The sequence below is a fragment of the Arvicola amphibius genome, chromosome 4, assembly GCF_903992535.2.
Source record: "Arvicola amphibius chromosome 4, mArvAmp1.2, whole genome shotgun sequence".
NCBI classification, from domain to species: domain Eukaryota; kingdom Metazoa; phylum Chordata; class Mammalia; order Rodentia; family Cricetidae; genus Arvicola; species Arvicola amphibius.
The window spans coordinates 67,674,914-67,702,537 of NC_052050.1; the positions used below are offsets into that span (position 1 = coordinate 67,674,914).

The 27,624-nt window shown below is 42.0% G+C and overlaps 1 protein-coding gene across 1 annotated transcript in view; it reads left to right on the forward strand.

The window, feature by feature from the left end:
- Positions 1-1,272: 1,272 nt before the first annotated feature.
- The window catches only part of Hspa4 (heat shock protein family A (Hsp70) member 4), a 45,038-nt gene continuing 18,686 nt past the window's right edge, over positions 1,273-27,624 (forward strand). The window contains exons 1-6 of the mRNA XM_038325773.2: positions 1,273-1,678; positions 14,122-14,179; positions 18,385-18,525; positions 20,659-20,781; positions 23,366-23,465; positions 23,745-23,878. Coding sequence (XP_038181701.1) covers positions 1,572-1,678; positions 14,122-14,179; positions 18,385-18,525; positions 20,659-20,781; positions 23,366-23,465; positions 23,745-23,878 — 663 coding nt within the window. The 5' untranslated portion in view covers positions 1,273-1,571. The remainder of the gene's footprint in view (positions 1,679-14,121; positions 14,180-18,384; positions 18,526-20,658; positions 20,782-23,365; positions 23,466-23,744; positions 23,879-27,624) is intronic.

Genomic DNA, 27,624 nt, shown 5'->3' on the forward strand with positions numbered 1-27,624 from the left:
TTTTACTAGCATCCCGTGGCTTATAGCGCCTCTCCTGAGAGGGCTACTCCAGGGTCTCTGAGTGCGCATGCCCGTGTAAAAGTGGGGGCTTGTCTGTCAAGGTGGTGGGATTCAAAGTCTTTATGGTTTTATAGAGAGATCCACCTCCCTCTGCCTCCCGAGTGCTGGGATTAAAGGCTTACGCCACCACCGCCCAGCTCACTTCAAGTATTCTTAACTGCTAAACCATCTCTCCAGCCTCTGACCCACATTTTATTGAGGCTTACACGCTGTAACACAATCTCTTAAAAAAAAAAGTCACAAATAGGTGCAACTTCAAAATTCTTACCATTTTGTGGTGTTTCGGATCCAAGCCAAGGCTTTAAGCAAGCAAGTATTCTATCACTGTTATATTCCCAGCCTCAAAATAACCGGAAACCGGGAGGCTCAAGATTGCACTCTCTCTGGGCCGATTATCAGAATTGCTTTGAAGCTAGGCTCTCTTCTAACTCTCGGTAACTCACTAGTTAAACTGGCGGTCACTAGTCTAAGATTCTTCAGTTTAACCTAGGTATAGTGGGACGTGCCAGTAATCTCAAACCTAGGGAAGTAGAGTCAAGTGCTTTAGAATTGCAAGGTCATCCTTGAAGGCTGGCTTGCTTGAGATTTGTCACCCGCCCTCCCAGTGCTATCTATGTATTAGAGTCATGCAAATTTGCCACTGGTCTTAGCAGACCTTCAGGTCCACGGAGCGTGTTTTCTGGCCCCTTATTTCCAGCTCGGGGATATGACTGAACGAACAGGCCCTCATTTGACCTAAGGACGTTGAGTGGTTAAAAGCAGGCTGAAAGAGTGGGTTCTTCTTGATTACCGCTTGTCTAACACTCACTGGGCTTCACGTGAAGCCAATCTGAAACGGAGGACCCTCAGAAACTAGAGGATTAGTTTGCATTCCTCATTAAAATGCCGGGCCTCATTAAAATGCGCGGAGGGCCTGCGAAGCCACGGCCGGAAGTTCCTCCGGGAGGCCGAGACATAGCGGAAGTGGGCCTAACGCGGTCCTCAGATGCATTGTCTCCCGCACGCCTACTTCAGGAAGGTAGGCGCGCTACAGCTCGCCGTGCTTCTCTGCGCAGGCTCCATTGAAACCTACGCGTTCCAAAGCCTTCGTCCTCTCACTTCCTCCCAAGTTTCCTGTGCCAGGACGTGACGCCATCCCTCCGACTCCGGGGGAGGAGCCTCGGGAGGAAAATCGTCGGAGCTGGGGTCTCGCGAGAACATTCCGTTCCTGCGCAATTCTCGCGCTGCAGCTCTGCTCCTGTCGCAACGAGAGCCTTCGAGATCTTCTCCGCCCCCGCGACCGGCGCCTCCTCTGCAGCCGCGGAGCCGGAGCCGGAGCCGGCCTGAGCGGCGGAGGCTTGTCTTCTTCAAGCACCCAAGCATCCCCGTGGACGGCCGTCCGGCTTCGCCCGCCTCTCCTCCGTGCCCCGTCAGCCCACGAGGCTCGCCCTTTCCACGCGCCAACCCCGCCGGGGTCCGTGTGTAGTGTCGGCGGCCGGCCCTGGGCCCGAGCCCGAGCTGTAGCCGGCGCCATGTCGGTGGTGGGCATAGACCTGGGCTTTCAGAGCTGCTATGTCGCTGTGGCCCGCGCCGGCGGCATCGAGACAATCGCTAATGAGTATAGCGACCGCTGCACGCCGTAAGTGTGGGCCTGGCTGCCGGGGTCGCCTCGCTTTCCTCTTGAGGGTCCGCAGGAGACCCCCGCCGATTGCCGGCTTGCCCGTGGCTGCCACCTGCTTCAGAGTCTGGGCCTGCCCCAGGCGCGAGGCCTTTCCCGCGGGTCAAACGAAGGCTTTGAGCCGGTACTCGGGTCGGCGGAGGGCACGAGTAGGGACTGAAAGGGAGGGAAGGAAGGAAGGCCTGAGACCGTAGGATGGATTGCCCTCCCCTCACTTAGACCTGAAACTAGGGTCCAGGGCTTGCAGAGCTTTGTTAAAAATCAACGGAGGTGCTAATTCTGCACACAGAAAACGTTTAATAAAAGTTAACTTGAATAGCTTGTGGCTACCGGACTGGGAAGCGGCCTGAGTCCCACGTGAGTGGGGGCGGGGTGGCGCCCGGAAGATGTGGCTCCTAGAGCTCAGGCCCCTGTTCTCGGCAGTTCGCCATTGGGGTGGCCAATATACATAAGAAGAGATTTAATAAAGTCGATTTCCTTGATAATGTTCCAGCCCCTCGTCCCAATTGTTTCTGGATATCGAGTTAGTTGTTGGGTCTTTGCCCTATCTGCTCACCTCGTCCTTATCAGCGTTGCACTTTCTCATGAATTTCAGCCGAATGCCGGCCGCAATTGTTAACGCGTGACTCAAGGGCTCACTTTGACTAGAACTTAAACGAAGTTATGGGACCAGTGTAGACAAATCTCCAAAAAAGATGACTCATCTAGGCTATTTTTTGTTGGAGTAAAAGGGAGCCTGTCTTTTTCAATATATGTAATGCTTTTTCTTAAAGGACAAATTTCTCTGTATGTAGTTTAGGATGACTTCGCATTTGTTAATCCTGCCTTTGTCTTCTAATATCTGGGATTACAGGTGTGTTAAAAAGATAACTTGATCTATTTAATTCCATTTAGACAAACTTGAAGAAGCTGTTACTACTGGGTTCACAGTCCCGCCTCATTGTTCCATCTCAAGGTGTATTTATTTGAGACAGGGTTTCTCTTTGTTACCCTGGCTGTCCAGGAACTCATTTTGTAGACCTTGCTGGCCTCGAACTCACCGAGATCCACCTTTCACTGCCTCCCGAGTACTGGGATTAAAGGCATGCACCACCATCACCCAGTGTTTTGTGATAGGTTTCTTATGGCTTTCCTGAGATCATTTTGTGTCTTTGTGTCTGAGAATGACTGAACTCTTGATCCTCCTTATACCTTCCATGTGGACAGGTGTATACTATTGTATCCAGGGCTTCATGCATACTAAGCAAGCACTCTACCAACTAAACTGTTGCCACCCTGTCTTCAAGTTTTAGTGCCACAAAGTTCTGGGACCACCCCCCATTGCCTGTTAACTTTTGTCTCCCATTTGTCATGAGAGGACTTCTTGTGTAGCCCTGCTTGTCCTGGAACTCACTATATAGACAGGTGATCTGCCTGCCTGTGCCTCTGCTGGGATTAAAGGTGTGCACCACCATTACCCGACCTAATTTTTTGGGGGTTTTTTTTTTTAGATTTATTTTTTTAAAAGAGATTACTTCTAATGATTTTATAGATGACTTTTTTTTTTAAAAAAAATAAAGGTTTATTTAAAGTTTGCAGTGTTCTGTCTGCATTGCATGTATGTCTGCAGGCCAGAAGAAGGCACCAGATCTCATTACAGATGGTTGTGAGCCATAATGTGGCTGCTGGGAATTGAACTCAGGACTTTTGAACGTAGTGCTCTTAACTGCTGAGCCATCCCTCCAGCCCTTAGATTTATTTATTATGTATATAGTGTTTTGCCTGCAGGCCAGAAGGCAGCACCAGATCTCACTATAGATGGTTGTGAGCCAACACGTGGTTGGGGGGGGGGGATTGAACTCAGGACACTGGAAGAGCAGCCAGTGCTCTTAAACTTTGAGCCATCTCTCCAGCCCCCATTTGCCATTTTTAAATTAGGTATTCTGATTTGTATATTCTACAGAGGTATATTATGTACTGCATTTTGAAAAGTATTAAAAATTTTGCTTCACTGGGCAATGGTAGCTTATGCCTTTAATCCCAGAAATTGGGAGGCAGAGACAGGTGGATCTCTGTGAGTTCGAGGCCAGGCTGATCTACAGAGCAAGTTCCCAGATAGCGAGGACTGTTACACAGAGAAACCCTGTGTTTAAATACCAAAAAAAATTATTTTGCTTCTATGCATTGCATTTTAGTATTAACTAAGGTGGACAGTATTTCCTCTGGGTTCTCGCTTATCTCTGAAACTCATCCTTCTAATGCCTTTTTTTTTTTTTTTTTGAGATGGTTTCTCTGTAACTTTGGAGCCTGTCCTAGAATTTGCTCTGCAGACCATGCTGACCTCAAACTCACAGAGATCCTCCTGCCTCAGCCCCCCAAGTGCTGCGATTAAAGTCTCGCATCACCACTGCCTGGTCCAGAGAAAATTTTAACAGGCTGAAGAATCTGGCTTCCAGGTTCTCATCTGCCTAGAATTAAATATACTTTAACCGGGGAAGGAGAGACATGGGTCTTTCTTAGAGTGCTTTAACGTGTTGTCTCTTAGCAGCTGTGGCAGAAGTTTAACTATCTGAAACTGCTGGGCGGTGGTAGCATGTGCCTTTAATCCCAGCACTCAGGAGGCAGAGGCAGGCAGATCGCTGAGTTCGAGGCCAACCTGGTCCTGGTCTACAAGAGCTAGTTCAGGACAGGCTCCAAAGCTACAGAGAAACCCTCTCTCGAAAAATGAAGCAAAAAAAAAAAATCTGAAACTAGTTGTTTTCCTTATGGCAGTTTAAGCTTGCATAAAGACTGAATAACTGACTAGATAGACCTTGTGATTGTGGTTAGGTAGCACAGAATTCTTCCTTTGCCTTGTTTCTCATCAGGTATTTTCCTTCATAGGCACACAAGTAATTTTCCTTCCTCCTCTCCCTTTTATTCTTTTTTTTTTTTTTTTTGGTTTTTCGAGACAGGGTTTCTCTGCAGCTTTAGAGCTTGTCCTGGAGCTAGCTCTTGTAGACCAGGCTGGTCTCAAATTCACAGAGATCCGCCTGCCTCTGCCTCCCGAGTGCTGGGATTAAAGGCATTCGCCACCACCACCCGGCTCCCTTTTATTCTTTAGACAGGGTCTATCTACATAGCTCTGGCTGTCCTGGAACTCACTGTGTGAACCAGACTGGCCTCAACCTATAGAAATCCACTTCCCACTGCCTCCTGAGTGCTTGAATTGAAGGTGTGCACCATCACACCCAGCTTAGTTTTCTTTTGAGGCCTCTTTCTCAGGCTGGCTTTGAAGTTCTGCAGAACTTGAGACTTCTGAGTGCTGGAATCCTAGGTGCGCACTACCATGCCTGGCTTCATTTAAGTACTCTGTTAAGCATTTGACCAACAGATTTTTTTTGTGCTAGAGACTTGACAGCCTAACAGTGGGAGCAGGAAAGCACAGTGCCTTTTCTTGAGGTTGTGGATGAATGGATTTAGATCTCCTAAGTATGCAGAGACTGTTGCTTTGTTTTAATGTGAAAGCGTAAAGGTACAGGTCCCAGACGTTTGGCTGTCTGATGTACCTTCTTTTCAGTCTAACACTCTCCTTTTGAAATAATTCTGCAAAAGCAGATGAAACTTACGTACGTATTTCATTTCCAGTTGGGATTTACTTGAGTCATCTTTGTATTTTCACCTCCTTTTTAGGCAGATATGTGCATGTGACTGGTAGTTATGTGTTAACACTGGAGATACTGTGATGAGCAACAAAATACCATCACAGGCATGGTAATGGAAAATGCCACATGCTAAACAAGAGCATCCTGTTACTATCTGGTGAAGAACACGGTGGAAAAGTAGAGAGTACAGTGAGAGTGTAACAGAGACATTACTGGTTGTGGGCTGGAGGGTGCTCTCAGAATGTCATCTGTGACCTGGAAGGTGGGTAGGAGTTTACATCTACGCCATGGTTGGTTTGAGGAGGAAAGTTATTCCAGCAAATGGGAAGATGTGAGACAAGCAGAGCTTGAAAGATTGAGAGGATGGAATGGCTCATCTTAAGGCAAAACTTGGGATTGTTAAGCTTTTTCATGTAGGTATAATGGAAAGTGATCTAGCTTTTAAAAATGTGATTGGCAATCTGTCGTGGTGGCTTAGGCAGAGGCAGGAGGATCTTTTGAGTTTGAGGCTCGCTTGGTCTAAAGAGCAAGTTTCAGGATGGCCACGGCTACACAGACACCCTGTCTCAAAAAAACCAAAAAGAACCAAAATGACAAAACAAGCCTGATGGTGGTAGAGCACAGCTTTAATCCGAGCACTCGAGAGGCAGAAGCAGGCTATTATACAGAGAAACCCTGTCTGGCCAAAAAAAAAAAAAGTGGCTTTGTGAGAATGGATATTGGAAAAATAGATAGCCAGGAAGTTCCTGTAGTATTTGGTTTCCTCTTGTGTGATAGCAATGGGAGAAATGAAGGGCACTTCAGTAAGTCTGATGTTTTAAATTTAAGTTACTTTTTGCTCTAGTATTGTGCTTGTAGTGTGAGTACACATGCTTTGGCATACATGTGTAGGTCAGAGGACAACTTGGAGGAGTTAGTTCTCTCTGCCACAATGTCTCCCAGGTATTGAATGGTTTATATAGCCAATAATTGAGTTTTTGATTTTACATCTTCCTCTTTCTGAGCACACGGGTATACATAAGTATGTCTGACTTGTCTTTTTCTTGATTTAGTACATAGAATAATAGTATAATAACAGAACGTTTGCCAATGGTCTGGGTTTTTTTTTGTTGTTGTTGTTTTTTGTTTGTATTGTATTTCTCTCTCTTTGGAGACAGGGTTTTTGCTGTGTTGACCAGGAAAGGCCAGGTTCAAATTCATGATTGTCCTGCCTCAAGTCCCTGAGCCCTGATACAGGCATGAGCTGCTGTACCTGGACCTTTTGTAGTTTTGATTAATGTTCTATTAACTGTACTATAATGACACTAAAATTAAATCTAAAAATTTGTGCACTATTCTTAAAAAAAATATTTTTAATGTGTATGGGTGTTTTGCCTGTATGTATGTCTGTGCAGCATATTCATGCAGTGCCCTTGGAGGCCAGAAGTGGATTTCTGATTCCCTGTAACTGGAGTTAGAAACAATTCTGAACTGCTATGTGGGTGCTGGGAACCAAACCTGGGTCCTCTTCAAGGGCAGCATAGTGCTTTCAATTGCAGAGCCATCTCTCCAGCCCCTCTTACATTTTTATTTAAGTAGTTTTATTTGTGTGTGTCTGTGTATATGTGCACTTTGGAGGTTGGAGGACAGCTTGTGGGAGTTGACTGTCAATCACGTGAGGCGAGATTAGTGAAGTTTAGTCCTCAGGTTTGACATTCATGCTGAGCTATCGTGCTGGCCCTACTCCTTTTATTTAAATGTGCACGGCTTACTAAGAATTAATTTAGGAACTGCAGATTCTTTTTTCTTTCTTTTTTTTTTGGGGGGGGACAAGGTCTCTATACATAACCCTGCTGTCCTAGAACTCAACTTTGTAGACCAGGCTGTTGTCCCAGAGTGCTGCTGGGAGTAAAGGGGTATGGCACCACACTCAGTTTAGAAATTTCAGATCTTGGGCTGGAGAGATGGCTCAGAGGTTAAGAGCACTGACTGCTTTTCCAGAGGTCCTGAGTTCAATTTCCAGCAACCACATGGTGGCTCACAGCCATCTGTAATAAGATCTGGTGTCCTCTTCTGAAGGAATGTTGTATATAAAATAAATAAATCCAAAAAAAAGAAAGAAAAAAAAATTTCAGATCTTAAAATCTGAGTTGCGTGGTCTGTTTGATGTTAAGCTTAATTTTTTTAGAGATTTACTTTTTATGTACATTAATGTTTTGTCTGTATGTATATCTGGGTGAGGGTGTTGGATCCTTTGGAACTGGAGTTACAGTTGTGTGCTACCATGTAGATGCTGGGAATTGAACTCCAGTTCTCAAGAAGAACAGCCAATGCTCATCTCCAGCCTTCATTCATATTAACCTGTTGAAATGCATGAGTATTTGGCCAGTAGTATGTCTTACCTAGAAAAGCTAGAGTTTTTGTTTGTAGGATTTACAGTTTATAACAGAGGGTCTTGACCTTAAATGTGAATTAGTTTTCTGTAATGGCAGTTTGGAATGGGAGAAAAACTGTCCAGCTGTGGTTGTGAGTGCTCCTAGGGAATTGTGCAGGGTTGACTTGATGTAGTGGAGTTGCACAGACAGACTGTATAAGTAGAACACTCTTCCATATAAAATAAGGGTGCATGCTTGCTGTCTGGTGTCTTAACAGCCCTGCTACTGAATTCTGGGTTGCAGTTTACTAGCTATTTATCAGAACTTGTCTTGAATGACGTTTTTGTTTACAGAATTACTGTGATCAAGTGTCAGTTTTAAAGAAAGATGGGTGTCTATTTTAGCGGACAGCTTGGGAAATCAACTTGAGAGTAAACACTTCAACATATGAAACCTAGTCTATGACTTTTTGAATCTGTAATAGCTAGTATTACTTATGGTGTGCCAGTCTGTGACTTGAGTCCTTTAGAAGTGGATAATCAGATTTAATCTTTAGCAATGCAGTGAGATAGATGTTTTAATTGTCCCCATTGCAGAGAAGTAAATTGCAATTCAGATAAGTGGCAGGAGTTACCCAGCTAGAAAGAAGCTCATAGTAACTGGTTGTAGAGCCCCTGCATGTTCAAATTACCCATATTGATAGCAGAGTGGAAATGCTGCATGTCTCAGTCCTTGGTGTTGATAAAGAACTTCTAGAACACGAGAGTTCATGTGAAAAAGCAAGGGATAGTGTGAGATGCTCACAGATAGGTGTTCATACTTGAGGATGTTCCATTAGTGACATGCTTTAAGAAGGTGAGGACAGTTCTTATTGTGTGTCTCCATACATCAAAAAAAAAAAAAAAAGATTGAATAGCTCAAGATGGGAAAGGCATTTTTAAAAATTGCAGAATTGCCAGTAGGTAGTGGTGCCCACTTTTAATCCCAGCACTAGGGAGGCAGAGACAGGTGGATCTCTGTGAGTTTGAGCCCAACCTAGACTACAGAGCAAGTTGCAAAACAGGCTCCAAAGCTACAAAGAAACCTTGTGGCAAAAAACCGAAAACCAACCAAACAAAACAAAATTACAAAACTGCTGCAGTAGTAGTGGCTTTTAATCCCAGCACTCAGGAGGCAGAGGCAGGCAGATCTGAGTTCAAGGCCAACCTGGTCTACAGAGTGAGTTCTAGGACAGCCAGAACAACACAGAGAATTCCTGTCTCAACAGCAACCACCAAAACAAAACAAAAGGAAGGGAAAAGAAAACATGTTAAAGAAAATTGAATTGGTGGGGTTTGGTGGCATACACCTTTACTTTAGCACTTTGGGGACAGGCAGGTGGATCTGAGTTTGAGGCTAGTTTGGTTGATATGGTTACAAGCTAGCCAGTGCTACATAGTGAGATCTGTCTCAACAACAAAGACCTCCAGCCTCTCAAAACAAGTAAAACTTGGCATTTATTTGTACACTATGTACATAGCAAGCATATGGAGGTCAGACTTGTGGCATTAATTTTATTCTACCGTTTGGTTCCCAGGGTTAGAACTCGGTTTGGTAGTAAGCCCATTTACCAGTTGGCCTTTTTGTTTTTCGAGACAGGGTTTTCTGTGTAACAGCCCTAGCTGTGCTGGAACTAGCTTTTATAGGCCAGGCTGGCCTTGAATTCACAGAGATCCACCTGTTTCTGCCTCCCGAGTGTTGGTATCAAAGGTTTACCTATCACCGCCTTTCATCCTCTGTGAAAGACATTTTTTTTTGTTCTTGGACGGTATATATTATGAACCTTAGTACTTATGAATACTTAGTATGAACGAGGATGTAGATTTTAAAAGAAACATGAACCTACTTCAAAGAAATTAATGTGTAGATCAATATTCCAGTGATCCAATGCTGCCTTCTGAGAGTACCAGACACACTGGTGATGCACAGATGTACGCCCAGACAAAACACGTAAATAAAATAATAAAGTTAACTAAAAAACCATTCCATGTTAACCAAAGTGTTCTGTATTAAATTGTCTAGAATAGTAGCCATATGCCACTTAGGTGCTGAATTCTTGAAATGTGGGCAGTGGGGTCTGAAGAACTGAGTTTTACATATTATTTACAGTAAAATTCAAATAGTTACCTGTGGCTAGAGGCTGCTTTGTTGTGTGCCTATCACCTAGTGTTGTGACTTAGACCTCACTGGCCTTGAACTCACAAGACATCTACCTCCCCTGCTCCTGAGCACTAAGATTAAAAGTGGGTGCTTTTATGCTTGGCTTGTTAAGGGTTTTGCAGTGAGACCTGTAGGCATATCACAATTGAGACTAAACTTCCTGTGTATTTATGCTTGTACACATGTGTGTTCCTACTTCTGTGTGCATGGCAGTACATGCTAGTGTTCAAGTTGCAGTTAATGACCTAACGGTTGATTTTTTTTTTTTTATTTTAGAGTCACTCATAAATTGTGATTTATAGGTTGTAAAACAGTCTTGAGCAGGAAGCAACTAGATTAAAAATTAAAATTGTGTTTGCCATTATTAAGTAGAAATCAAACCAAGCCCACTAAATTAAGAGGTAAAAATGATGAATTTATTTGGCTCTATAGGGATTGTATTGGTTGCTATGAGTGGCTGTAGGGGTTGGCTTGTAATAGTAGAGGCCTTAGGTTCTATTGGCAGGGCTGTGGGATATGTTTGTGGGCAGTTTTTGTCTGGAGGGTAACTGAGGCCGTACTGAGTAGAATGAAAAATTATGCTGGGTGGCATTGGCTCACACCTTTAATCCCACCATTCTGGAGGCAGAGGCAGGTAGATCTCTCCAGTCCAGCCTGGTCTACAGAGCAGTTCAGGGATAGCTAGGACTACACAGAAACCCTGTCTTGAAACTTCTCTTCATCCCCAAATTAGCTGTTCAAAGGGAACATTGTCCTTTTTTAGACATTGTAATACTTAAAAATCAACTTATTCTTTAAGAAACTATTCATTGGGAATTTTATGTGTATACACAATGTATTTTGAAGGTAATTACCCCTTCCTCTTTCCTCTGCCTGGGCACCTGTTCTCCATATTCTCCAACTTTACCCCTCACCCTCATAACCCACTGAGACTAATGTTGCCTGTATATGCTTAAAGCATGCCAGTGCACCTTCAACAATTAAATGGTTACTGGTTCATCCCTCCCCACTTGAACCCAAAACCTCATGTGACTCAGGGCGAGTCTCTACCGCTGAGCTTCATCCTCAGCTAATTTATTTTTTGACAGTTTCATGCAGGTATATAATATATTCTGGTCACACTTGCCTTCCTGCACCCCTATGACTTAACACTTTTAAGGTTAGAATTCGCTCAAAGGGCTGTGGGAAACATGGAAGATGAATAATCTTATGTTGGCACCGTGGTCTTGGCATTCAGAAATCCGATCTGGTGATTTGTAGAAAGATGGTAGTTTGCCAAAGGGTAGGCGAAGCAACCCTTTTGGCATGAGATTAGTGGTGTAAGATTGTGTGGGCTCTTTTTTAAAGGGCCTTGTGGCCTATGATAACACCATTTAAGTGGTATTTTTTTGAGATTTTTTTTTATAGCTATCTTTGAGCTTGGCACCTGCTTTTTTAAAAAGGGCCTACTTTTATCTAGGCCTAAACAAAGAACTCAGAATTCAGAGAGAAGTTCATGCGATCTCAGGTTGTGTCTTAGTCGCCATGGGATGGAATAGTGTGCATAGAGCCCTACACCTCTTGAAGAAGGGCTTACAGGGTTCTTAGCCTCTGAAGCCTAGAGAGGCCTAGTATTCTGTTCCTCCTCCCTCCCCTTTTAATGTAACTTGAAGTTTTTAGTATGGCTGGGTTTTGGTTGTACACCTTTAATCCCAGCAGAGGGAGGCAGAAGCAGGTTGATCTCTATAAACCCTGTTTTAAGCCTACCCTCCTCCCCTGATTTTTAAAATACTTTTATTTGTGTGTGCAGATGCCATGGTGTGGATGTGGGGGACATCTTGTGGCAATCAGTTCTCTTCCTTGTGGGTCCTGGAGATTAAACTGAGGTTATACTTGGTGTCCCCTCCTGGACTCTTTTGTGGTTTGTTTGTTTTTGAGACAGGGTTTCTCTTTAGCTCTGCCTCCCGGGTGCTGGGATTAAAGGCTTGTGCCACCACTGTCCACCTCCAGGACTCTTAATTCTTACTCTGCTTAATTGGAAGATGAAAGTCAGTGTTCAGGAGGATGAGAGGGTTAAAGCTGGAGTATAAATTACGAAGGCATGATCTAATGTTCTGAGTCTATCACTTTCAGACCCTAGATTAATCCACTTACTGATAACCATTTCATACTCTGTTTCTTCTCTGATAAATGGGGTAAGATAGAATGCTTCTGAGGGTAATTGGTATAATACCCAAAGCAAGCAACCAGTAAAGTCAGTTACTGGAAAGGAAAGTGACATGAGCATAAAGAGAATATGACCTGGTTCTAGGGGTGTTAGGTTACAAAACAGAAGTCTAGATAGCAAAAGTCAAGTACTAGCTCCTTAGCAACCCACTTTTTAAGCATAAGTATGAGTGGCTTTTTTTTTTTTTTAAATTCTACAAGCAGGTTTCTGTTTTGGGTTTCAAAAAGAAGCAGCTGGCTGGAGAGATGGATGGCTCAGCAGCTAAGAGCACTGGCTGCTCTTCCAGAGGACCCAGGTTCAATTCCCAGTCCCCCCACATGGCAGCTCACAACTGTCTATAACTCCAGTTCAGAGAGATCTGGCACAGATTTACATGCCGCTAAAACACCAGTACAAATAAAAATAAATCCTTAAAAAAAAAGGAAGCAGCAAAGGGTTGGAGTGATGGCTCAGTGATTAAGAGCACATACTTTTTAAAATTTGCAGCACCCACATCTGAGAGCTCACAAATGCCTGTAACTCTAGCCTAGGGCATCTGACATCTCTGTTCTCACTAATACGCAAACTTACACATATATACATAAATGAATAATAACTATTTGTAAAAAACCAAGTAGCACATGGGTGGTGGTGGCAATGGCGCACACCTTTAATCCCAGCACTTGGGAGGCAGAGGCAGGCGGATCTGTGAGTTCAAGGCCAGCCTGGTCTACAAGAGCTAGTTCCAGGATAGACTACAGAGAAACCCTGTCTCCAAAAAAAAAAAAAAAAAAAAAACAAAAAAAAAACAAAGAAAAACAAAAAACCAAGCAGCTCAATTCAGTATATGTACAGATATGTATAGTGGTTTGGAACTGTGTTCAGAAGTGGAAGTGAAGTTTGGCAGTATACTATTGGGTCTAGAAGTGATTTCTAGTATGTATACAGTGTTCTACCTGCACAACAGCAGAGGGCATCAGATCTCATTATAGATGGTTGTGAAACCACCATGGGGTTGCTAGGAAAGAGCAGCCAGCACTCTTCACCCTGAGCCATCTCTCCAGCCCCTGGGAGCTGTTTCTAAATTACTTTCTGTTCACATGAGTAGGACAGGTTCTTTATTTTATATGTATGAGTGTTTTGTCCACATGTATGTCTGTATCACTTGAATACCTGGTAACTTCTGGGGTCAGAAAAGGGCAACAGATATCTTGGAAGTTGGAGTTACAAATGGTTGCGAACCAGTGTGTATGCTGGGACTGGCACTCCTGTTCTCTGGAAGAATAGAAAATACTCTCTTCAGCCCTGAGTTGTTTTTAAGTTTTTGTAGATTGTATTCATTTTGAAATTAAGCTGTATTAGAAACAGATTATTTGATTGATAGTGGTATGGGAATACATTGCTTAATATTGGGATTTGAGCCGGGCGGCGGTGGCTCACGCCTTTAATCCCAGCACTCGGGAGGCAGAGGCAGGCGGATCTCTGTGAGTTCGAGACCAGCCTGGTCTACAAGAGCTAGTTCCAGGACAGGCTCCAAAGCTACAGAGAAACCCTGTCTCGAAAAACCAAAAAAAAAAATATATTGGGATTTGAACATGAGATATGGAAGGTTAGGGTAGTAGGTCTTGTCCCATCCACCTCTCTTAAGTATTTTAGACAAGGAGTTATGAAATCAGGCCTGTGCTCCAGCCTGTAAGCAGATTCAGTCCATTTTGTAGATAGTTTTTATGCAATAGAAATTAATGTCAAAATCATAGACATCGTGTGCTGTTATGGTTTACACTTGAAATCATATATCAGCAACACTATCTGGAATCAATAGGTTGTAAAGTGTGTGTATGTAACAGTAATAATTAAAAATTTAAGGGGAGTGGGGGGACATGGGAAGGGTTGGAAGGAGGGAGGAAGTGTGATGTAATTGTATTTTAATTTTAAAAGTTGAAACATTACTTGTTTTTAGGTGACACTCAGAAATCTTGCCTGCTGGAGTCAGGTGTATTATAATAAACGTCTGATGCCTAAATGTTGTTTTTTATCTTCTAGGGCTTGTGTTTCTTTTGGTCCTAAGAATCGTTCAGTTGGAGCAGCAGCTAAGAGTCAGGTACAGTGCCTGTTTTTCCTCCTATAATGACTTCTCTGAATCTTCACTCAGCACTAGGAGCCCCCCCTTCTTTTTTGATATAGGGTTTCTCTGTGTAACAGCTGGCTGTTACGGAACAAGCTCTGTAGATCAGACTGGCTTCGAATTCACAGAGATCCACCTGCCTCTGCCTTTTGAGTTGCCATTGCTGCCCGACTTAGAACCTAGAACCCTCTTTTTATGTACTTAGTGGGATATACATTTGATGCAAATTACTACTATATGTTGTTGCCTGGGTTTTTTTTTTCCCTTCTTTTTGAGGTATGTCTTATGTTGCAGGTTCCCTTAAAACTCAGTTTGTAGCTCAGGCTGTCCTTGAACTCAAGATCTTCCTGCCACAGCTTCCTGTGTGCTGTGTGCCAGTACACTAAGTCTGTGCAGTTTTTTTTTATTTTTTTGTTTTTTTTCAGCGCAGATTTTTTTAAAGCAAAGGGATGTTGACCTTTGGTGTTTGAAGTCTCTTCTGCTAGGCCTTTCATCTTCATCGTGTTTAAGGTTATTGTTAATCAGGTTCCACAAGAAAAGAACACTAGACCTGAAGAGGCATATTAAGAGACTTGGCATCTTCTTTTTCAACCAAGATCTTGAATATTTGCTTGTTTCTGAGTAGCCAGAGCAACAAAGCCCCAAGAATCTGTTACCCTGAATGTCTGAGATATCTGTAGAGTAAAGGAGTTCCATATTTGACCTTGTTACAGTTCAGTCTGGAACAACAAATGTATGAGTAGCTTTTTAGATCATGCAGGACCTAAAATGAGCCTAAGATGATGGTGCTTGTTGCTGGGGAGATGGCTTAATGGGTAAAGTGCTTCTTTCAGAAAGTAAGATGAAAAACAATAGAGGAAGAAACCTGACATTTACTTTATGTACACACAGAAAGAGAACAGTTTATTGGCTGGGAATAGATAGTTGGTAGTGTGCTTGAGGCCTGGGTTCAGTCCTTACCTAGCACTACATAAAACAGATGTGGCTTGTTTTATAATCCCAGCACTTGGATGGTGAGTGTCTTCATAAACACCGTGACCAAAAAGCAAATTATGGAGGAAATGGTTTATTCAGCTTATGCTTCTGTATCACTGTTCATTGCCAAAGGAAGTCAGGACAGGAACTCAAGCAGGGCAAGAACCTGGAGGCAGGAGCTAATGCAAACACCACAGAGGAGTGCTGCTTACTGGCTTCTTGTATATAGCTTGCTCAGACTGTTTATTAGAGATCTCAGGACCAGCAGCCCAGGGATGGCACCACCTAAAAATGGGCTGGGCCTTCCCCCATTGATCAATAATTAAAATGCCCTACAGCTGGGTCTTTTTTTTTTTTTTTTTTTTTTTTTTTTTTTTTTTTTTGGTTTTTCGAGACAGGGTTTCCCTGTAGTTTCTAGAGCCTGTCCTGGAACTAGCTCTTGTAGACCAGGCTGGCCTCGAACTCAGAGATCCGCCTGCCTCTGCCTCCCGAGTGCTGGGATTAAAGGCGTGCGCCACCACCGCCCGGCACAGCTGGGTCTTAATGGAGGCATTTTCTCAATTGAGGCTCCTTCCTCTCCGAAGACACTGGTTTGTGTTAAATTGATATAAAACCAGACACTGTGGAAACAGGAGGGCTAGCACTTCAGTGTTATTATTGCCTATATAGCAAGTTTGAGGCCAGCCTGGGATAAATGAGAAGAGACCCTATCTCAAAGAAAAGCGGTGCTTTGTTAGTTGGTTTTTACTTGAGTGTTTTATAGTTTTATTTGTAGGGTGCTCTAAATAATTTTGGAGGTGTTCAATAAATTTACTTTCAAATGGTTGTTTTATAAATGTCAGTGGATTTGTTTCCCTATTGAGTACAGTTGCTGTATTACACTGGCTGCCTGGTTCTGTGCTGTTTGTTGATTGTGATATACTGAGTTTTTGTTTCAGGCCAGACCTCACTTGGAGGCCTCACTGAGCTTTTCCTGTCTGTGCAGGCTTATTACATGTCTTGTGCTGTGAGTAGGAGCACACATTGATCCTGAAACTTAAAATATCCACCAATGTTCTGTTCTGTTGGTTACTGTGTATTCTAGAAGAATTAAAAAATAGATCTAGAAAAGTATAGGAAATGTGGATGTCACTTATTCCACCATTATGTATAGAAATACCTATTATTATCTTTCTTTCGATTAAACCTAGCACCCTGTACATGTCGTGTGCATACTCTTCACTGATGTGTGTTCCAGCTTCACTGTTACTGTTTCAATGAATGAGTAATCCTTTTGTTGTTGTTTTTTTTTTTTTTTTTTTTTTTTTTTTTTGGTTTTTCGAGACAGGGTTTCCCTGTAGTTTCTAGAGCCTGTCCTGGAACTAGCTCTTGTAGACCAGGCTGGCCTCGAACTCAGAGATCCGCCTGCCTCTGCCTCCCGAGTGCTGGGATTAAAGGCGTGCGCCACCACCGCCCGGCCCTTTTGTTGTTTGTAAGCATCCAAGTGCTTGTACCACACAGATACTTGTCCTTTCACTTCAAAGTGCTACCCTTATATAGCATTTCAGTATCCGGACATAATTTATTTCACTTTCCTCTTTTTTTAAGATTTATTTATTTATTATGTATACAACATTCTGCCTCGATGTATGCCCGCACACCAGAGGAGGGTGCCAGATCTCAGTACAGAAGGTTGTGAGCCACCATGTGGTTGCTGGGAATTGAACTCAGGACCTCTGGAAGAGCAGCTAGTGCTCTTAACTCCCACTTTCCTCTTATAAGAATAGTTACAAACGCTCTCTCAAATAGTTCTATATACTCTGGTAAATTTGGAACTGTGTGTGCGAGTGTGCACGTGAATCCAGAGTTGTGTACATGCTATGAATGTGTTTGACCTCCTACATCTCCATCTCTGTGGAAAGTTTGTTTAATGAGTATTTATGAATTAATAAGTATTGCTGATTTTTTTTCCTGGAAAGAATGAAGCATAAACTATGAGCAGTTTTAGAAGCTGATAGTCGTTTTCTGTAAATATTAAACATTTAAGAACAGGAAATATTTTGGTAAGTGCAGTGGCCTGACTTGATGGAAAGGAACAAACATGCTAGATGGATTTTAGTCCTGCCACTGAGACTCAAGTAAGTTCCTTGTTCTCATTTTACGTGATTTAGAAAGATTGAATATCTAAAGAAAATTGAAACTTGAAAGGCTATGTTTTCCCCACATCTCATTTCTGTCTCTGATACCTTTCTTCTTACATCTCATTTATCTGCCTGCCTGCCTGCCTGCCTGCTTATCTTATTTTAGCCATCCATCCATCCATCCATCCATCCATTCATCCGAAACAGGATTTCTCTAAGTATCCCTGGCTGTCCTTAACTAGACTAGATTGACCTAGAACTCAGAGATCTGCCTATCTACCTCCCAAATTTTGGAATTAAAAGCGTGAGCCACCATCACCTGGTCTTTTCCCCCACATCTACCTACCTTTCTTTCTTTCTTTCTTTCTTTCTTTCTTTCTTTCTTTCTTTCTTTCTTTCTTTCTTTCTTCCTTCCTTTCTAAATCTTCCCTCCCACATCTTACTAACCTTTTTTTTGCATTTGAGCATTTATAAGATTGTTATAGAAAGACATATTAGATGGGTTAGTGAAGTAGCCATGCTCTTGTGTCCCTGGGTAGAATTTTTATCAGGGGTACATGGTTAGAAATGGAAATAGGACAGCTTATTAAGAAAGGGAAAGTACTCATGAGAATGAGAGTAGGCTAGATAACTGAGGGCAAAGCATACCTTAAAAGCGTTGTTAAGGCATATGTGCATGTGCATCCATGCCTGTTCTTCTGAAGACCGTATCTCATTATGTAGCCTGGTTGGCCCAGAGCTTTGGGTGATCTTTTTGCTCTCGCCTCCTGGATGTTGGGACTGCAGTCATGTCCCACTATGCTTGACTCTGTAAGGAAATTTTGTGAATTAAAAGGATCCTAACTGGGACTGGAGAAGTGATTCAGAGGTTAAGAGCACTGGCTGCTCTTCCAGAGGTCCTGAGTTCAATTTCCAGGATCCCTATGATGTTTCACAACCAATCTATAATGAGATCTGGCACCCTCTTCTGGCCTGAAGGCAGACATATAGCAGAACACTGTATACATAATAAATCTTAAAAGGATTCTAACTAATCTGAGACTTGAAATTTGAAAACTAAATGGTCTTTTTATGCTATTTTTCTAGGTAATTTCCAATGCCAAGAACACAGTTCAAGGCTTTAAAAGATTTCATGGGCGTGCATTCTCTGATCCATTTGTGGAGGCAGAAAAATCTAATCTGGCGTATGACGTTGTGCAGTTGCCGACTGGATTAACGGGCATAAAGGTAAGGTTCTGCAGATATCTGTTAAGAGACAGCATTTAATCAGTTTAGTGTGTGTCTGTTATTTTGATGAAGCTGTGATGTAATAAATGTAATCCATTATAATCTTATATGTATGAGTCTTTTGCCTGCACTTTGTACCTTGTGCTCTCAATCGAGAAGAGGGTGGTAGATCCCCTGGAGCTGAAATTACAGATAGTTTGAACCCTCGTGTGTGGGTACTGGGAATTGAACTCCTGTCCTCTGGAAGAGCAGCCACCAATGCTCTTTAACCACTGACTCATTTCTCCAGACCTTGTAATAAAAATGTTTAAGAACATTTGCTGATAAAAATTGGTAATCTTTGGTTTTGGGAGATGTTGGTGGTCGGTCCTGTTCTCTGTATTCAAGGCCTAGGGAGTGATGTTAATTTGGTTACTTCTGTTTGTGGTGTTCACGAGAGCTATCTTTCCAAGGTGATGTTTGAGAAGACTTGTGGATGAGCAGGGCAAAGAATAACTTCAGAGTCTTTAGCCAGGAACATGGCTGTAGTCTTGGCAGTAGGACTGAAGCTGCAAAGAAAAGTTTTATGGAAGAGTGAGTTTGATCTTTATCTGTGAGACATGTACAGAAGAATCTTTGTGGCGCAGTAGTGACCCTATCACACAAGACTAAGAGGTTGGGATTTGGGGTGGGTAGTGTACTTAACAGTTACAGTCAGGGAGTAAAAGGAATCTAGGTGAGTGAGCTTTAGAGCTGGTATTTAATAGGGCTTTTTTTGTGATAAGGTTTTATTCTGTAGTCTAGGCTGGCCTTGAATTCACCTGCCTTGGCCTCCTGAGTAGGGATTACAGGTGTTAGCCATCGTCCTCAGTTATTTGAGACCATAATGGTTGTAGAAATAAGAATTATGAGATTCTTTCTGACTCACATGGGGCTGGGGGTATAACTCAGTAGTATACCAATTTATGAGATCTAGATCTAATCCTAGTACCATAAAAACAAATAACACCTAATAGTGAGAAGTCTGTGAACAGTATGGTTTGACAGTGTAGCTGAGAATTCAAATTAGGGAGAAAGGGTTCTCTGAAAGAATAATCAATCACCAGGTGGTTTAGTGCTGTCACCAAGACTGACAGTGTTATGAACTAAATCCGAAAGTTGTCCTCTGGGTGACCTCTTTATACACACGGTGGCATGTACCCAGCCCTTCTAAATAAATGTAATCAAAAATGATGACTAGGCTTATGTAAGGTACCTGTGGCAGTAATCTCAGAGTTTGAATGGTTCACTAAGAGATGAGACTGGAATGCAGCAGAGGAAAAGGGGAAAAGGGTTTGTAAAGAAATGGGAACTTGTTAAAGGCACGAAACAGGACAGATGTGGCATAAAAAGGAGGAAGAAGACTTAGGAACTGGTTCATGTAGACACAAAGCATAGGAACTGACCCAGAACCAAGCAGAAAGTCAGTAGGTGGGGCAGGTTACAAATGGGCTCAGGAAGAGTATCTGCCCGTCTCTGTCATGACATAAAGTGAGCAAGTGGCAGCTTCTGCACTGAATTAGAATTGAGGGAAGTGAGGAGATGGTTATTCAGACAAGCTCTTCTCCAAGTTGAGAGAGGACCTGTTTTGGATGTTATCTGCTGAGTGGGGCTAAGCGTCTGAGGGGGATGGGTTATCCTGCAATGCTTGAAAGGGTTCTTTGAAAGGGTTGTAGACTTTATCCAGGGCAGGACTTTGTCATGAAATGCCTCCTGAAACTTGGTCAACATTTATTCTTTAACCCAACAAGCCTTATTGTGGTTGTGTAGGTTCTGGGGCATAATGATCTCAAAACAACTTGTGTCCTGGTTAGGGAGATGATAATGTAGATTCATCTATACAGTCCACAGACCAGATAGTATGCTAGGTGGTAAGGCGGTCCTTTTATGGCAGGACAGGATGATTTGCTTCTGGCTCAGATAATTGCATCCAGGTTTGCTTTAGGTTGTGGTCGTCTTTCATGAAGTGTCATGTTTGGAAAGTAAGTCAAGCAAAAAAGTGACTTTGAAGGTAACTCTTTGTAAAGATAGCATTCTCTAGTCTCTTCTTCAGGCACTATTCTGTTGATTAGAGCATACAGTGGACTAAAATTGGATCCTTTTGTCTTCTTGCAGGTTACATATATGGAGGAAGAGCGGAATTTTACCACTGAGCAAGTAACTGCCATGCTTTTGTCTAAATTGAAGGAGACAGCAGAAAGTGTTCTTAAGAAGCCTGTGGTAGATTGTGTTGTTTCGGTAAGTATGTCTCTGTGATTTTAGGGAGCTGCCTTAAGCAGGGAGAAGAAAGCTGTTAATTACAAGTAAAAATTGTTCCTGTGTCAGGTTGTAGTGGTAATTTTGAGAAGTTACTATTTTTGAGGCAGGATCCCGTTTTTTGTCTCCAATGTGTTGGGATTACGGTGATACCATGCTCAGAAACCTAGGCTTCATTTCCTTTGTTTTCTATTTTTAGAGACAGGATCTCACTGTGTATTCTGGGCTGGCCTGGGAGTTTGCTGTGTAGACCAGGCTGATCTTGTACTTGGTTGCTGTTCACCGTGATGTGCCTCTTGACCTGTGCCTCTTGCCTGTGCTGCAATTCCAGTCATGACCCAGCTTGCCTGGCTCAAAGGAAAGATATCATCATCACCCTACCCAGTCATACCATCTGAGCCAACTCAGAGCCTGTTGTACCTATTTAGCTCTTGTCTGTCCTTCAAGCCTCACTTGAAACCCCAGTTTTCTCTTTATTTTTTCAGTACCTAGTGTAGTGCTTAGGGACAGAGTAGCTACTTTATTGAATGAGTTGAATGTTATTAGATGTAAATATCTGCCTCCATTTTTCCCCCCTCCTCTGTATCTAGTACTAAAACCACTTATCTTCTGTGTGTCCTTGTTTAAATGGGAGCCTGGCTACTTGTGGTAGTCTTGTGTGTTGTGTGGTGGATCTAGAGGCTGTTGAAGTGTGGGTCTCTATATGCCTTTGCCATGTAGTGCCCTCATTCTGCCATTGTTGTCTCATTGTCCTAGTTATGACTACTGTTGCTGTGGAGAGACACACGATCAAAAGCAACTTGTAGGAAAGGGTTTATTTGGTTTATGCTTCCACATCAATTTTGATATTTTGAAGAAAGTCAGGGCAGGAACCTGGAGATAGTGGATTGCAGAGGCCACAGAAGAGCTGCCTACTGGCTTGCTCCTTATGACTTGTACTGCCTTGCTTTGTTGTAGAGCACCGGACCACCAGTCCAGTGGTGGCCCAACCTACAACAGCCTAGACTCTTCCCCATAAATCATTAATAAAGAAAATGCCTTATAGGTTTGCCTACGGCTCCGCCTGATAGAAGCATTTTCTTAGTTGAGGCTCCCTACTCTCAGATCATTTACGTATATCAAGTTGACATAAAACTGTCCACCCCACTAATGTTTTAGCTCTTTGTCCATTTTGTCTTAATGGATTTTTTGATGGCAAAGCAGGGCTGTTAGGTGCACTTTTCACTTAGTTATGGATAGTAGTTGTGTTTGACATTCTGAGGATTGGAAGAAGAATAGAAAGGCTGTCAGGAGCCCAGGTGAAGTTGATTGCTTAGTGTAGCAGTTTTTCAGCATGTGGGTCATCACTCCTTTGAGGGGGTCTAAGGCTCTTCCACAGGGGTGCTAGATCAGATATCATTCATATATTACTATTCATAACAGTAGTAAAATTAGTTATGAAGTAGCAGTGAAAATAATATGGTTGGGGGTTGCCACAATATGTATTGTATTAAGGGGTCACATCACTAGGAAGGTTGAGAACCACTGGCTAAGTATGGATTACTGTGCATTCCATTGGTCTCCCAAACTTACCCCTTTTCTTTGTCTAACCCTTTACTTTGAATAATACTGAGATAATATATGAAATAGTGTGATGTCCAAATGGCTTTTTTTTTTTCATTTTGAGGGGTTAGATTGTTTTAAAAGATGATTTTCTAAGTCTTGCTTAAAAGTTCCTAAAACCGCCAGGTGGTGGTGGTGTACGCCTTTAATCCCAGCACTCGGGAGGCAGAGACAGGTGGATCCCTGTGAGTTCGAGGCCAGCCTGGTCTACAGAGCTAGTTCCAGGACAGGCTCCAAAGCCACAGAGAAACAAAATAAAACAAAAAAGTTAAGACCTCACCGAGTTTGAGTGAGGGAGAATTCGGCAGTGAATGGACACTGCAGTCAACAGGGAGAAGGTAATGGAGCAGCTTGTGGTGGGAATGAGGCACAGGTGCATGAGGTGTAAGAGATTCTCCATCCAAAAAATGTGGCCTGGATCTAGAATTATTTTAAGTTTGGTTCCACAAGCATCCTACCCAGCATGTAAGCATTCTGGACTTCAGGACAGCAGGTAGTCAGCACAAATTACATTGCTTGTATAAGTAATTTAGTACAGTCAGCTATTTTTAGTTGGTTAAGAGGAAAATTCCATCAATTTATTTATTTTTTATTTTTTATTTATTTATTTTTTTTCTTTTTTCTGTTTTTTTGTTTTTTCGAGACAGGGTTTCTCTGCAGCTTTTTTAGAGCCTGTCCTGGAACTAGCTCTTGTAGACCAGGCTGGCCTCGAACTCACAGAGATCCGCCTGCCTCTGCCTCCCGAGTGCTCCATCAATTTATTTTTAAATTATCATTTTGAGGCAGGGTCTGTTTAGCTCAGGTTAGCTTTGAACATGTTGGCGTCAGCCTCCTAAGTGCTAGGATTACACGTATGCCCCTCCACAATTAGCACTAGGGAACCTGTTTATTAATCTAGTTCCTGAATGCCAGGCAAGGACCACCTTTATACAGGCCTTTGTATAGAGTATGGTTTCTATTGTAGGTTCCTTGTTTCTATACTGATGCAGAACGCCGGTCAGTGATGGATGCCACACAGATTGCTGGTCTAAATTGCCTGCGGTTAATGAATGAAACAACTGCAGGTAAGAGGGATTAATGAATGAAACAGCTGCAGATTACTTTTGTTACTCTGCTCTTGGACTTGTTATATATTGAAGCTGGGTAACATTGAATGTTGTGATACTCTACATGAATAAATTATTCAGTGCTTATAAAGAATTTGATTCTGTCTCCCAACACAATAAACAGTGTAGCTGGTTTCTGATATTTGAAAAAAACCTGTTGTTTTATTTTAATTAATTAAATGTATTTTAGCATTTAGAAGATTACTGTATTTAACTTACTTTTCCTCTCTTGTGTAGTTGCCCTTGCATATGGAATCTATAAACAAGATCTTCCTGCCTTAGAGGAGAAACCAAGAAATGTAGTTTTTGTAGACATGGGACATTCTGCCTATCAAGTTTCTGTATGTGCATTTAATAGAGGAAAACTGAAAGTAAGTATTTTTCCAGAGGGAAAATATGATTACATATTTTTTAAGTGACAAGTTAGTTAGGTTTTTTTTTTTTGGTTTTGTTTTGTTTTTTGTTTTTTTAAACAACCAATGAAAGCTTGTTGTGAAGCAACCTGAGCTGGAACTCAGAAATTATGGTGGGAGTGGAGGCTGTGGGTTGAAATAAATTGTACCCAGAGTTGTTATGGAGTAAATTACAGGACATGGACCTTGAGTGAGGTTCCCAAGTTCTAGTCCTGATTTTCCCACTTGTACTCTGCAAAACAACACATCCTGGTGGGCTTCTTCAGAGAGCTTTCCTCAGCTCAGGGGTTGAAAGGATGTGTAAAGTACTCTTGAGATGTGGAGAGTTTTAGAAAGGAGCGACCAGAGTATATGCTAGAGGGCACTGGACTAGAAAGACAGTGGGTTTCTGGAGCATTTAAATGAAAGTACTCTTAGCTGAGTTGTAGAGCTGTGACTACAACAAGGACTGCCACAGCACACACGTCTGCTTCCTTTTGGAGCTACACAGTAAGTAGAAGACTAACTGTCCCTCTGGCTAGGTTACTTTTTCTAATGAGAAGTGTTTGAAGGTTCTTGGTGCCAAGGTTTAAATTTGCCCCCCAATCTTGTGGGCGTAGTAGGAGGTACTAATGTGAAATATTCAGTTTTGGACCATATTTTTGGGTTCTAATTCATTGTACTGTATTTTGAATAATAAACTTGCTTCTGCTTTTCTTATCTATATTCTAGTTGTTTTAGATTACCAAACATTAATTGGGAAATGAATATTTACAAGGTTTTATAGCCAAGTTATGGGTCAGGTATGTAACGGTGGTCGGAGGAATTTGGAAATTGGAAATAACCGAAAATAGTCCTTTTAGAATAAATCAGTTTTAATAAAAGGAGAATAAGGGAACTTACAGAGCCAAGGGTCCAGTGAAGCAGAGTGACGCGGGGGGGGGGGGGGGGGGGGGGAGGGACGGGACACACACGACATGACAGGGCCTCCCTCCTGGACCCGGTTCTTTTTAAAGGTACCCTTCTCCCCTGGGGCAGCCACGCCCCTGAATGCAGGGATTGGGCCAGCTGCCCCAACATCTCCCCCTTTTGTCTAAATAAGGCAGATTCAGAAACCAAATACAACTATATACAATGGGAATAGATCATATAAAATTACAAGAAGTAAACAATATTAGGCGAGGAACATATAACAAAAATTTTACTAATCATTCTACTTTAGGAAGTCTAAATAATGTAGAAGGTAGCTACAATTATCTAATCTTCAACCCCATCAAAGATCTGAGAAGTAATATTACTAAAGCAACCAGGAAGCACAAACGAGAAACTTCCAAAATGTGCAACAGAAGACAGAGACAATTGACTACCTGGGCAACCACACGATATCTTGTTAGCAATGTTGAGGCAACCAACTTTGGCTGAGGCCTGATATAACCTGACATACCATTATACAACGGCAAAGAACCTTTAGTAGAACTATCCTATCCTGTCTTGGCAAGATAAGACAATTCTGTTTTATCCACTTATGGATATTTTGTAGCTTAGTCAGTAGTGGAGGTATGGGCTTTTTTTTTTTTTTTTTTGCCCAAAGGCCAGTTCTGCCAAGAAGAAGACAAACTCCCAGTGGAGTGTCTTTGGTGCTCAACGTTCTCTCAGGAGTAGAGCATTGTTGCCAGGAGTGATTGTGTCTCATAATTACAAAACTCTAGGTTAGATTAAAGGCCATGTTCTACAGCTCTTCAAAGAGGTCGAAGATTATGCTATCTATACTAAATACAACCTCTGTGTCTAAAAAACCTGATTATCCTAAATATAAATATGACAAACATATAATTCTCAACACTTATCTAACTGTATGACTAATAGAATAGACAACTGTGCAATAAATGAAGACAATGATTTCCAAATGTAAACAGGGTCATTACATAAATAATATCTGAGGTAGAAATGTACATTGCAATATAGTAAACAATGTCATTACATAAATAATATCAGAGGTAGAGATGTACATTGCAATATGGTATACAATGTCAGTATAACAGTTGTTTCAAACAGGTAGGATCATACTCTCATACAATGTTCAATATATCAATATACAAGAATCAACACTCATATAGTTTTCAAAAAACAATAACTCACAAAAATAAATTATTCCTTCAGATCACCAGTTAATCCCTCCCCCCGTTTTTTTTTTTTTTGAGATAAATATATACACACACACACACAGTTTATACCCCTGAGTCCATGTAAAGCCTTCCACAACCCCTCAACCCTATACCAGCCACCAATTAGTGTCCCTAAACCTGAGGGTAAACTTTGTTGGGGGGGGGGGGCGTCGTCATCTAAGATTGCTTCCAGCTGACATAGGGGCGACTTTTCTTCTCAGGGGGTCCTGTGAAAGCAAATGATGGTAAAATACCCAGGGTAACATTTCAACTAGGAAAAATGTGTCTAGCCTCTGAATATTTTGAGGAAATCCGGCCAGAATGTTGTCAAAAATGTGCACTATTCAAAAGTGTTCTGTGTAAATTGGTACCAAAAAACAGGCCAAACATTAGCGCTACAAAAACATGACGTCATAATAACCAGTTGGAATTGCTATAGTCAAACCTAAGTTCAATTTTTCAGTTGACTTAAGAAAATTTCTTACTGATATGTAGTGTTTATTAAAGAGATTATATTTTAGCTGGGTGGTGGTGGTGAATGCTTTTAATGCCAGTACTTGGCAAGCAGAGGCAGGCGGATCTCTGCGTTTCAGGCCAGCCTGGTTGGTCTACAAAGCAAGTTCAGGACAGTCAGAAATGCACAGAGACTATCTTGAAAAACAAAAAACACTATATTTAATAGGTTTTGTTCCTTCACAAAAATGTCACTTAGCTTGTCATCTTACTGGATTTGCTTTGGGTTTAATACTTAAGAATTCTGCTATACATTTGGAAAGCTGTCAGTGCAACTGTGCCATACTTATTGTGGCACATAGAAACGTGGTTGTGCTTAAGATTTCTGTAGCTTTCTGATAGTGAACTGATTAGAGCTCCACTGTTTTGTCAGTAGCTTTTGAACCAGAAGTTGGTACATATGTTTGACCTTGATTGTGAAACTCCTGTTGAGTCAGGTTGGGGGGAAGTGGTGGAGATGTGAAGTTGTTTGTACCAAGATAGAAGTTATTGACCTGAAGATAATCTCCTTCTGCTTCCCCATAATGTGTAGAGAGTATTTTTTTTAAAAATATTTTATTTTTATATGCATTGATGTTTTTGTCATGGTTGATGGAGTCCCCTGAAAGAAACTGGAGTCCCAGACAGGTGTGAGCTGCCATGTGCGTGCTTGGAATTGAACCCAGGTCAACTCTTAACCCCTGAGCCATAGCTCCAGCCTCAGTAGTTATTTTTGCTCCTGCTCTATTTGAGGCTGAGCTCCTACATAGACTTATGGCGGTCATCTTCAGCCTCTGGAGAGCTCATTAGTGAAGTGAGCCATACTCATTTCAAAATGTTTTCGTGCTCTCTCTGTGTGTGTACATGTGTCTGTTTATTTATTTATTTCCTCACCTCAAAGAAAAAAGTTTATTTAGCACATTGTCAGGGCTGCTGGGTGGGCAGTGATAAAAGGGCTGCCCGTTTCATAATATATTAACAAGGATTATGCACTAGATCCTTAATTTCAGCCTTGATAAACACACTTCTGGCCTTTTAAAAAATAGTGTATGCATCGTGATAAACTTT